Genomic DNA, 12,876 nt, shown 5'->3' with positions numbered 1-12,876 from the left:
TGTAGAGCTAATAGATGTATGAATCACATGATAGTAAACTGGGCTGTTAAATGTGTACTTTAGCCTGCTGAACATGTCACCCCAATAAAATAGGTAAGCAGCTCAGAATCTGGTTCCCTTGATACATAAAAACAACATAGACAGCCAAGCCATAAACTGATGCATCAGTCATCACACAGGTGGTTTCTATGATAAACACTGTGAGGTGACAAAATAATTTCTAATGGGTAAGAGGGCAAGGCACTTAGGAGCACTAGGTCAGTATATGACCCCGAATTCCTAGAAAATGCCAGTCTACAGAGAAACTGTTTCAAAGTCTAATGTAGCCACTTTAGGCACTGGTTGTATTTTGTCAATTCATTGAGCAGATGCTAAGCAGCTGGATCATAAAGATGAACAAAGCTGAGAGTGTATGGCTTCACAGTAGATTCTTTTATCTGAAGTTCTAGCTTAGAACATGGAGGATAAATACGGAAATCAATGTAGACAATGAAACAACTACACAACAGAAGGTGGAGAACTAAGGCCAGGATCTTTTTCTGAGGAGTGATATAAAGACTTGTTATTAGTTCTCTATAAGTATCATAATACATTCCCACAAATTTAGTGGCTTAAATTTATTATCTTAGAGTTCTGTTAAGCACAAGTCCAACACTGATCTTACTAGACAGAGATCAAAGTGTTCACAGTATACATTCTTTTCTGAGGTTGGAAGGGAAAATATTTATTTTTTCCAGCCCTGGAGCTGTTTCTTGGGCTCACAACCTCTCCCTCCAGCTTCAAAGCTAGGAACTGCCCACCTAGTCCTTCTCCTGAAGCTATCTCTCTGGTTCTTTCTCTTTTCCTATTCCACTTTTAGGAGCCTGTGACTACAATGGGGTCACTAGTTTAATCCCAGATAATCTCCAAAATCAGATAATTAGCAATCTCCATTCACTTCTGGCAAGTAATTTAACATGTTCACAGGATACAGGGATTGGGGCACAAACATCTTTAGGAGTCTATTATTCTGTGTATCATAATGCTCCTACCAGGTGCCCACACGAATTTCTCCACTGGATTTAATTGATATAGCAGTGCTGGTAGCTGGGCATGGTGGTTCACACCTGTAATCCCAGTACTTGGGAGGCTGAGTGAGGTAAGAGGATCGTCAGTCTGAACTACATAATAAGATCCTGTATAAAAAAAAATTAAACCAGTGCTAATAAGGAAAATAATATCATAAGCTAGGGGAAATACACTGCCACTGTGGTTCCAATCCTATGCTTAAAGAGGTATCAGCAAGGTTGCCACAGATTCATCAGCAGTTACACAGACCAGGCTGGTTCAAAGACTGGCTGGGCATCATTAGTGCCAAGTATAAAGAGGCTAAAAGAAGTGAATAGATGTATTAACCACATGTTTCCCAGGTTAGATACAAGTCTACAGGTGAATACTTGCTGTAAGAGCTTGGGCAAGTCACTTATATGTCTGTCTTCACCTGTAAAATGAAAAGGGTGATCAATTATGACGTATCTTCTGAAGACGCTTCCAAGTGAAAATGCTATGAAGTCATGTGACAAAAGGGAAAAAAACGAAAGACTAGAAGTTTATTCTCCTTAAATTAGAGAGGCTTAGCATTTCATGGGAAAGGAGTAGAAGACTTTCCTATCTTGAAGCCAGATAAGTGATATCCTAAAAACTGTTAAATATGTGGAAAAATTTGACTCTTCATAATATCTTCAAAATTTAAATTGGGATGGGAATATAGCTCGTTAGCACAGCAACTGCCTGGCAAGCACAAGGTCCTGAGTTCAAGTCCCAGTACCAAAAAAAAATTTAAATTTTCACCTTAATCTGTTTAAGTAAAAACAGTCAAAAGGTGACACATTTTGATGATGCTAACAATTAAAATATATATTATACCTTTAGAGGAAAACAGAAAAATTTAGGTTACTCAGTCTTTGGTGATGGAGAAGACTGATACGAAGAAGCTGAGGACTAGGAAACAGAGAATGTTATTCAGGAATATTTATGAGTTATGAAACTAATAACAGATTAATCAATATCTCATAATATATTAAAAATTAAATGAATAGCCATTCTACATGATCTTGGAATACTGTTTTTTTCTCTTTTTATCTTGAGACAGCCTTATCTTTTTGAGACAGCCAAGGCTAGTTCAGACTAGCCTTGAACTCACTTTGTAGCCGAGCCTCAAACCTGTAGTGATCTCCCTTTCTCAGCCTCCCAATGCTGGGACTACAGGCATTTACCACCATGCCTAGCCTTGAATACTATTTTTAAACATATAAAGTACAGTGCTTGCTTTGGCAGTGTTTTCGTTACTTTTCTCTCCTTGTCAAGACAAAATACCTGATACCCAAAGTAAAGCAAGGAAAGGTTTATTGAGCTTAAAGGTTTTTGGGATATTTCAGTCCATCCAAGGCAGGGTGGCACGGCTGAGGGGCAGCCTTCATGGCGGCCACAAGTGGCAAGAGCAAAAGGGGAAAAGCACACCTCCTTCCGGCCCTTACATTATATTTGGTTCCACCTCCGAGTGGGTGCAGCACTCATACCATCAAGCCCAGTGCTAGACAACCAACCAATCACAAACACTAGATTCAGTGGTGTCCATGACTGTATGAAGCTTGGGGGGTGGGCATCAAATACAAACCATAACAGGCAGCATATACAGTCAAAAAACATTTTATTTTAAAAGATCCTATACATATGTGTTGAAGGAATACTGAGAAGTATAAAGAACAGTCTATCTAAAAGTGAGGGGAAACTGTCTTTAAAAAAGCAATTAAAATTGGCCTCAATACTTGTATAAAAATTAGTAAAGTTTGTCCTGAAGAATTCAGAAATAAGTGTATCTGGGCAATATACATCATAAGAGAGTGCTACAGTGTTCTGCTCTAGTAGTGAACATGTAAAATAAAATTTTGCAGAGCCAACATTTTAAGGATATCACACTAGATTTAGGGATAGAGCATTCACAAAGTGACCACAGAGTCTAAAGTTATAATTCAAGTGTCAATGAATTAAAAATTTGGAGACCTGTGTTCCTACAGACCTGTGTTCCTTCCTTCTGAAGTCATCTCTATAGAGTGGTAGTATTTGAGAAGATGAGTTATTTTCAGATTTTTCACTGACAGCAAACAAGGATTACTGTCCCAAAGAAAAACAAAAAGGGGTAACTTTATTTTAGAAAATACTTTTAAATACTGAAACATACCATTGAGAGAGCCCACAATTACTTTTCTATTCCTTTAATAAACTATTTTTTTTTGAACAGTTTTAAGCTCAAAGTGAAACTGAGCATGAAATACAGAGTCTCCACGTACCTCTTCCTCTATACACCCAGACTGCCCCACAATGAAAGCCACAGCAGACTGGAATATTTGTTAAAACTGTTAAGCCCACATAGACACAACAGCATCACCCAAAGTCCACATATCACAATATCAGGGAAAGAAAGAAAGAAAGAAAAAAAGAAAAAGAAAAAGAGATTCAAATGGTCTTGTTCCCATCGAGCAAGTGGGGACCCTAACTACCTGTGGCCAACTGGTGGAGCTCTGTCATCTAGAGCACATACTCACTTGCCAAAACAGCTCATCTTCTGTCATGAAGGCATAAATCTGATGTAGGTACAGCAGAAAAGATCAGGCTCTCTTATGTCCCCAACCATAGGCATCTCCCTGAGGACCAATTTTTAAAGTTACTTTTGATTTTATAAGCCCTCTTCTAAGTCGTCTGTGTACCTTAAGAGAAAAACAGAATCTATCACAGCTAAGACAACATAACTTATAGTCAGTGCACTTTAACATGAAGAGATCTACCTGTTGTTCAAGGGAAGGTGAATACAGTTCTTTGTAAAAGATGATACACATTTGGCGGTGCGGACAGTGAAAGAGAGGTACAAGCGCCAACTGCTGGATGCCCATGTGCACTTCATGATGGGTATAGTATGTACTTTTGAGTACTATAATACCATAATACTTTTTTATAATTCTGAATCCAAAACAAAATTCAACATTTATCAACAGGAAAAAAAGAATCATGGCTTTAAATAGGCAACCCACAGTATGGGAAATCCACAGATGCCCCACTCCTCCCAAACTCGCCAACTTCTTTCCCACTTCCTGATGAAATTCTCATTCATCAATTCAAATTATTCAACCTCCTTCCGGTAGGCAGAACAAGAATACAACCCTGGCTGTACTTTGGTTAAATGAAATCACTCTTGCCCAAGCTTCGCCCCAGCCTGAGGCAGAATCTTAGGGCCTGGAAACAGGAAACGGAATGCGTCTCACCTGCCACCCTAAGATTCCAGCTCTGAGTCTCACATTTTCAGACTGCCCCATCCCTAAACCCCCATGCTGCAGCAGCCAACACAACAGCCTCAACCTTGACCCTTAGGATTTCAGCTCCTGGTCATGACTCTGCAGCACTGCTCTCTGCAGAACACCTGATGACCTCCGCCTCTCCTCCCACAATCCACACTGGCTGGGCTTTAGTTACTCATTCTTGCATCACAGGTGGAAAGAGAGCAGAGATACCACCCAGGCAGGCTTCATGTGAACAACCAGGTTGTTTATTTCACTTGGGTGAGAGTGGGCTGAGTCTAAAAAGAGTGTCAGCAATCAGCAAGGGGAGAACAAAGCCTTTAGAGGGAAGGAATCTTGTCTTGTGAAACCTGGGGCAGCAGACACAGTATGATCACGCTTCCTGAACGGATGGTGCAGATCTAAGTGTGATCGCGTTTCTCACAACATGCAGCGCAGATGTAATCACTCTTCTTGGAACCAGGAAGCTGGGACCTGGTGTTGTCTTTGTTCTTTGGGGTTTTCTGTTGCGCCTGGCGGGGGATTGGTCTCACCCATTGGGCGTGACATTTGCATCATTTTTGTTGTTGTTATAAATGCGGGGGTTGAGGGGATGGGCATTGTGTTTCATGACTTCATGAGGGAGACTTGGGCTGCGCAAGCAACTTAATCAGGAGAGAATTCGGGGGAAGAGATTGGCAATGTGGGGTGGTCCGAACTAGTATCTCTCACACACTGGTGATAGCCTTTATTTGGTTTTGTAGGAATTATAAAAACAACCTAAAGAGGCATGGCTTAAAAAGGAAATGAGGGAGACCAGAGGCAAGAGAGCCGACTAACAAAATGAGGCATGAGGCCCAGCCCCAAATAGCATTCAAAAATCAGATAAATTATTGTGCAGTTTCTTTTGTGTTTTTTTGAGACAGGGTCTTGCTATACAGTTCAGATCAGCCTTGAACTCACTATAGCCCAGGCTGGCCTCCCACAGTGATCTTCCTGCCTCAGCCTCCCAAATGATGGAATTACAGGCGTGCACTACTGTGCCCATTGTGGTGTCTAATTTCTGAATCCTTTTCAGTTAGCTTTTTTGCTGCACTTTGCACTATGCCTGACTGGTTGCTATAAAAGCAACATTTGTCTCTGAGAAAAATGCATAAGCCACCTTTCTCAGCTGTGAGAAGATCTAACTCCCTGCGATTTTGGAGGGTCACTGCCTCTAGGCAGTCTATTTGGGTCTGCAGGGAGAGGATGAATTTGGCTATTTCTTCGAGGCTGTCACAGAAATCTTGGGATAGCAAACAATAGTAGGACAGTGAGGTAGCTAGGTCTCCTCTCCCTGTTCCTGTGGCAGTGGTGACACCTACACCCACAAGCAGGGGTATTAATTTCAGGGCTCTCTGGTATCGAATCTGCTCTTCGATGGTGACAGGCAGACTCTGGTTACCTTGGGCAATATCTATTTTGGGGGTAAGGTATACCAGTGTGCAGGTGCCAGTCCAGTTGGTAGGAAGACACAGGTAGGCTGATGTCCCACAAAGGGAAAAAACACCTTGGCTAGGTAAGCAAAATTGATTATGAATGTTAAAGAGGTGTGTGAGTTTTTGATTTTCTTTTTCCCAGACACCCAGTGTACCTGCCAGGGCGGCACCTGTCAGAGGTCGGAAGGGCCCCTGACGGGGGATGTGACTGGCACCCATTGTTCTATTTTCCCAGCAGAAGAAGAATCTCTGGATGTTGATTAGAAGCCACTCGGAGGAATGATTAAAGGTGGGCAAAAGGAAGCACTGAGTGAGTGGGAGGTTGGTGACAAGGAGTCCATGGATGTATGGTCATGCATGGCAAGTGGCAGCCCTCACAGAACCCTGTTTATTGAGTAGTGATGTCATTGTAACCTTGGGAGGGCCAGAAAAACGAACAGGCTGAGTGAAAAAAGCATCCTGAGTGAGCCGGTAGTTGACATGATCAGTTGAGGCCAGCAGCAGTAGTGTATAGTTACACTGCTGGGGGAGTAGATGTCCTAGCAGTGTGCCAGAGGATAGATTCCACTGAATGCACACAGGGGCTTGGGAAGTCAGAGTAGGATAAGCAGGGGCAGAGCTTCTAGGTACCTGCTGGAATTCAAGACAGTCTGAGGGAAGTAGGAGATATTACTTGCAATTTCCACCAGGAAGGTTCAGGTGAGTTGTCAGCAGGACAGTTCTACCCAGGAGTGATGTACCCACTGAAGAGGACTGGTCTCATAGATGGACAGCCATCAGGGTGCTGTAGATGATGAAATAGGGTTCTATCCACTTGGACTGTAAGGACCGAGTGTTTTAATCTTTAATTAAAACGTATTTGCCGATGAGTTTGTCTTAAAAAGGCTGGGCATCTGGAGGGGGAAAGAGTAGGTTAGTGGCGTGTCACTTCTGTTTGGGCTTAAAGGACTGGGAGACAGTCTTCAATAAAGCAGGTCCCTGGGCTGATATTGGGCCCAAGCAGGAGGATGCAGCCATAAAAAATTCTAAGGGGCTATAACCTGTGGGCTCCCAGAGGAGCAGGAAGAACTGAACTATAGGTTTGTAAGGTACGTGCTGAGGAGGCCACTGGCTCCTTCTACCTTTCCAGATGACTGAGGCTGGAATGGGATGAGGAGGTTCCATCAGACACCAAAAGACTTGGCTACCTGCTGGGTGATTTGACTAATGACATCTGGAACACTGTCTCATTGGATGGATGCGGAAGGCCAAGTCAGGGGAGAACATTAGCTAAAAAGGAATTAACTACTCCTGAGGCTTCTTCTGAGCTGGAAGAAAGGCTTCAACTCACCCAGTAAAAGTACTGACCCAGACCAGGAGGTCCTGTCTTTTACACTGGCAGCATGTAGATGAAATCAATTTGCCAGTCCTGAGTTGGAGCGAAGCCTTGTGCCAGTATGTAGGAAAAGGAGGAGGTCTAAGGAAACCCTGAGGGTAGATGCATGGCAGCTAGGGTATTGGGTGGTGATAATTAAGTTTTTCTAGGATAAAAAAAAGAGCGAGAGAGGCTTAAGCAATCAAACTAGGGACTGATAGCCTGAGTGGAAATTATCATCAAAGGAGAAAAAGATGGTGCATGCCTGTGGAGCAGGAGGGAAGAATTTTCTTTGATTTAGAAACCATCTACTCTTGGTAGGGAGGGCCTGATACTGTTGCTGTTTGGGAGGGTACAGGTTGGGATAATGTTAGAATAGGTGAAATATTGACCCTCAGCAGTAGAGAGGGGCAGACCAGCTGCCTCTTTAGTCATTTTGTCTGCAAAGGCATTTCTGGCAGCTATGAGGTCACAAGATCTTTGGTGCTCCCTGCAGTAAAATATAACCACTCAGACCAGCAAGAGGGCAGCCTTTATGAGGGCTCTAAAGAGGGGCATTGATTAGAGGACTCTTGGGAATTGAAGAAACCCCTCTCTGCCTAGATAGCAACACAGTTATGTAATATATGGAATGCATATTGGGAACTGGTGTATTTGTTAACTTGTAAGCCCTTAGCCAGCTTGAGCATTGGGTTAGGGCAATCAGCTCAGCCAGTTGATGGTGAACAGGGAAGAGTTACAGTCTCTATGATGGAGTCACATGACATGATCATATAGCCCTCCAGCAGGGGTTATATAAGTGTAGGCTGATGTACACGAGCTCCCATCAAAGAACCAACTGTGATTGGGGGCAGAGGGGAGAGATTGAAACGTGAAGGAAAAGGGATGCTGTCATGTGAATTAAAGGCATACAGTCACACGAATCTGGGATTCGGCAAATGGGTAAAGTGGGCACAAGGTGGAAGATGGAGATGAAGTTGGAGCTAAGGAAAGGATGACTGTGGGGTTTAGGACACAGAGCTGGAGGAGATAGGGAGACGAAAGGAAGTAAAAGAGATGGGACACAAGTATGAGGCCTTGGAGGTTGTGAAAAGAATCACGGGTGAGCAGGGCATGCCTGATGATCTTGAGGTCTTCTATGAGCATCAGGGTCATGGCAGCAGCTGCCTGTAGGCATAATGGCCAACCCAAGACAGTGGGATCAAGCTGCTGGGACGAAAACATGACCAGATGTGAGCTTGGTCCCTAAGCTAGGACTGCAGCCACACGTCCCCTCCGCTCTATTGTGTGAATGAAGGAAGGTTGGGTAGGGTCTAGAAGGACCAGGAAAGGAGCTATCTTTAGAATCTTTTAGGGACTAGAAAGATGAGTAGAGGAAGACTTTGTGATCCATGGGTTCATCTGGGTCTCCCTTGGTGAGTTTGTAAAGGGGTCTGGTACAGAGGGTAAAGCTGGGTATCCAGAAGCAGAAATGTCTCACAACACTGAGAAAGAAGACTTGTCATTTGGTGATAGGGGTCGGGATCTGGGAGACAAATTTGACAAGGTCCAGGGATAGAGCTTGGGCATGTCTGTAGAGAATGATGCCTAGATAGGGGGTGAATGAAGAGGACTTGGGTCTTAGATTGAGATACGTGGTACCCCTTAGATTCCAGATGTTGTAATAATAAGGTGTCTTCATGATACGACTCACAGGAGGGACAGCAGAGGAGGAAGTCATCGATATACTGTAAGAGGTGAGAGGAAGAGGCATGAAAGGAGAGCAAATCATGGTCCGGGGTCTGAGCAGTGGGGACAATCTCTGAAGTCTCGTGGAAGGACAGCCCAGGTCAACTGCTAGGACTGATGGGAGTCAGTCAGGTAAGGAAAGAGGGACTACGAAAAGGGGTGTGAGGGGATGTTGAAAAAGGCATCTTTTAAGTGTAAGACACAGAAATGGGTAGAGGACAAAAGAACAGTAGACAAAAGGGTACAGAGATCAGGCACCACAGGATACATGGGAAGGATGATTTGGTTGATAGTGTGGAGATCTTGCACCAGCCTGTAAGTCCTGTCAGTTTTCTGTTTGGGAAGAATTGGGGTGCTATAAGAGGAACTGATGGGAACAAAAAGACCATGTTGTAGCAGATGGGAAATGATACACTTTAGTTCCTATAAAGCTGGGTCAGGGATGGGATACAGACACTGGCTGGGAGAGGGGTGGTTTAAGTGGGATGCTAAGTGGGTACTGGGCTAGGGCCAGGCACAGGGTAAGAATACCCTGGGATTGAGGTGGGGGGAAACTATGGGAGTGGTAGGAGGGAACAGGGAAGGAAAAGTGAGAACCATTATGAAGGCTGGCTGTATGCCAGGAACAGAGTGGCAGTTTGGTTAGAATGTCTTATCGAAGAAGTAGAATGGTACAAGTGAGAATGACCAGGAAGAAATGAGAGAAAGAGCACAGGGCTAACTGGCATCAGATTAGAGGGGTTTTTAGGGCTCTGGAGACTTTTCCAACAGTAGTTGGGGCTGGAAAGACTGGTCCTGGAAAGAAAGCCAAGGTGGCATGGGTGGCTCCCGTATCAATCAAAAAAGAAGATGGATTTTACAGACTACCATAAGAGTTACCTGAAGCTTGGCATCTGAGATGGACCATGGGTCCTCTGAGGCCTTCAGGCAGCTTTAGTCTTCAGTAGATAAGCCAAGAGGGTCTGGGAAAGAGCCATTCAAGGGGCCCTGGAGTTGTAACCCAGAGGTGGCTGCTTGTGCTGGGCAGTCTGACTTCCAATGGGGACTCCCACAGGAAGGACACGGCCTGGAACGAATCCTGTGCTGCCTGGGGAGAGTGAAGCAGACATGATCTGTCGTCAGGGAGGACTCAGTGTCAGAAGGGGCAGAAGAGGGTCAGATTGGAGGGAAGGGTGAAGGATTTCAGAGGAGTCACAAGAGGAACACAGGGTAGAAAGATTAGATACTCTAGATCATTTCCTCAATTTTTGGAAACAATTTTCTAAGTCTCACAAGATAGAAAGTCAAAGGTGCTATTTTATGGCAATGGAGAGGCATTGGTGAGCTTGTATTTTGGCCCTGCAGTATTCCCCCCCCCAAAAAAAAGGGGGCGGGGAACAAATCAGGTACTCGAGCTTCAGGTTGGGGGAGAGGTGGAGGGGCTTTAGGATTTTTGGAAGACAGGCTGGGGGTGGATGGGAATGGAGGGAGGGAGATTTCTCATGGAGAGCAGAAAGAGAGGTAACGAGGGTGGCATCAAGAGTCCATGGTAGATGTCTTCAGGTGGAACTCAGGGCCATAACCCAAGGTGGGTGGATGACCAAGCCAGATAATCATCATGGTTGGTCTGACACCAAGGGAAGACTCTTCCCAGCGAATATCTGTGATTGGTGTCAGATTTAAGGAACACGGAAAGCAGAATGAGCCTCCCTCTGTCTCAGCTGATGAGCAGATAGAAGAAGAACTTTACCTGATCTGATGCGGCCAGCGGGGACTGCTTGGGGTGTGGTCTGGAGGGCCAATGTCACAGGCATGGTCTCATTAGAAAAGCACTCAGGACAGGGCTTGAAAGCCTCCAGGGAGGGTGCTCTGTCCCAGGTTTTGGCACCAGATGTATCAGGGGCAAAGAGGGAACAAAAAGCTCACTTGGGAAGGCTTTGCATGAGCAGTGAGGCTGTTTAGTTTACTCAGGTGTAAATGAGTGAGTTCAAAAGCGTCAGCACTCCACAAGGGGAGAACAAAGGCTTAAAGGGGGTGGGGAGGAGTGGCTGTCTTGTGGAATTGGGTGGGTGGGGGAATCATACTTCTCCCAATGGGCAGCACAGATGTGAGTGTGGTCATGTTCCTCAGAATGGGCAGTGCAGATGTAATCACTCATCTGGGAACCAGGGAGTTGGGATATGGTGTCTTGTCTTTGTTCTTCGACATTTCCTGTTGTGCTTGATGGGAATGGTCTCAGCTGACACATGTAACAATTCCTGTAGTTACACTCAATAAGCTGATCCCTCCAAGGTCTCATTTTCTACAATCCCACTCTCCAGCAACCCTCATCTTTTCAACTACTCTCCTCAAAGACTACTCCAACATTTTTAAACCCCAGTCCTACCACCCGTTAATCTCACCACCTTTTCATTGTTTCACTCAGCTTAGAGCCCACAATTCACCATTAAAAAGCCTCCTCCTTTGAATATATACCCTCATTATGTTGCCTCCTCCTCTCCTCTCAACACCAGGCAAACCTCAGTCCTAGATGAATCTCTGTCTAATCTGCCCAGGTGACTTTGGCAGGAAAATTAAAAAACAACTATTAACTGTACTGACTGATCTCACCGCACACTTATGACCACTGAATCCAGGTAGGCTCTCAGTGGAAGCCTGCACATACACCAGCTCTCTAGTCTCCTGCTAGATGGGATCTTGTAGCCTGAACATTACCATAGGTATATTCTCAGATGTGTGTCAAGAAATAGGAAATATAGGGCTCAGCACTGTCTGTGCTTTTCCACATACACCAGGCATTGTGGAGTATGTCCTCCGCAGATAAGGGCAGATCTTTTCCCCTGAACCCCGCATAACCCTCTATTCCTCAGGCTTAGTAGATGATCCTGCCTTCTAACTCACTGAGAAGATAAAATCAATCATTTTCTTGCATCTGTGCCAAAGTACTCTTCCCTCTGCTGGTATGGCTGAGGAGCCTGGGCTCCTACTATGATCTATCCTTTCTCCTTTGTACACAGATCCCACTTCCTTTAATCAGTTCTGCCTCATTCCCCCAAATTCTCCCCTTTTGGGCATCATCTATTTCTTCCTCACTACACATAACTCGTATCACATATAATAGCTCCCATTTAAAAAACAAAACAGGGGCTGAGGATTTAGCTCAGCGGCATAAGCACCTGCCTTGCAAGCAGGCAGTCGTGAGTTCGATCCCCGGTACCGATAAAAAAAAAGAAAAATACAAAAAAAAAAAAAGTAAAAAAAATAAAAAACAAAACAAAACTCTAAATCTCAATCCCTTTCTTCTACTGTCAGTTACTTTGGAAAAGTAGTCCTCAAAAGTGATGTTAACTTCTGTCCCTTCCAATTCCTATTTTCCCATACCCTCTACAGGGTAACCCTATCTAGCCTTAGCTTCTCTCTACCAAAACATTTCCTGTGCAAGGTTTTAATGACCTTCATTTCATTAAAATGAAAGGTCAAGTCTCAGTACTCAATCTACTGCAGCTATTCAAACATTAGACATAACCAACTAGTCGTTGTTTCTACACTAGTCTTCCAGACATGATACTCTCATTAGCCTGCTTACTGAGAAATCTTTTTTAGTCTCTGATGTAGGCAGACTTCAACCCCTCAAATGGCCCAATGTTCATCTAGACCCTCTATCTCTACCCTCACTTCTTCATCCAATCTCATGGCTTTAAATCACCCTATATGGTGATGTACATATTTATAATCCCCCATTTATCAATCAATTCATTTAACAAGGAAAGTTTCAGGAAGGGAACTCAGTGGTTAAACACGGAGTGTATACCTACATACATGCATGTGTGTATGGTTCTGACTGCTCCTTGCCACCTTCATTTTCTATAACCTTAGACTAAATTCCCATCATCCTTTTCCTGGTTTATATCCCAGCTTCCTCCATTAGCTCCTTACACTCTGTCAATGAATAACTAGTGGGATCCTTTTAAAGCCTAAATAAGATGTCACACTTCTGCTCAAAACAGTCAAATTTCAGAGGATTGTA

The 12,876-nt window shown here is 44.1% G+C and overlaps 1 protein-coding gene across 14 annotated transcripts in view; it reads right to left on the bottom strand.

The window, feature by feature from the left end:
- The window catches only part of LOC101788571 (cytochrome c oxidase assembly factor 1 homolog), an 89,443-nt gene that overhangs the window by 55,242 nt on the left and 21,325 nt on the right, over positions 1 to 12,876 (bottom strand). For 4 of the 14 annotated variants that reach the window (XM_063233905.1, XM_063233904.1, XM_063233903.1 and 1 more), the window contains exon 1: positions 9,750 to 9,957. The exons of 8 other annotated variants lie outside the window; for them this stretch is intronic. In XM_063233905.1, coding sequence (XP_063089975.1) covers positions 9,750 to 9,763 — 14 coding nt within the window. In that variant the 5' untranslated portion in view covers positions 9,764 to 9,957. Of the gene's footprint in view, positions 1 to 9,749; positions 9,958 to 12,876 lie in introns of those variants that run through there. 2 more of the 14 variants (XM_063233901.1, XM_063233906.1) reach the window with 2 other exon arrangements.

The sequence above is a fragment of the Cavia porcellus genome, unplaced genomic scaffold, assembly GCF_034190915.1.
Source record: "Cavia porcellus strain 051 isolate PalLab524CR breed Dunkin Hartley unplaced genomic scaffold, mCavPor4.1 scaffold_23, whole genome shotgun sequence".
NCBI classification, from domain to species: domain Eukaryota; kingdom Metazoa; phylum Chordata; class Mammalia; order Rodentia; family Caviidae; genus Cavia; species Cavia porcellus.
The sequence above is the reverse complement of the archived record's forward strand: the minus strand, read 5'-3'. Positions and strand labels throughout refer to the sequence as shown.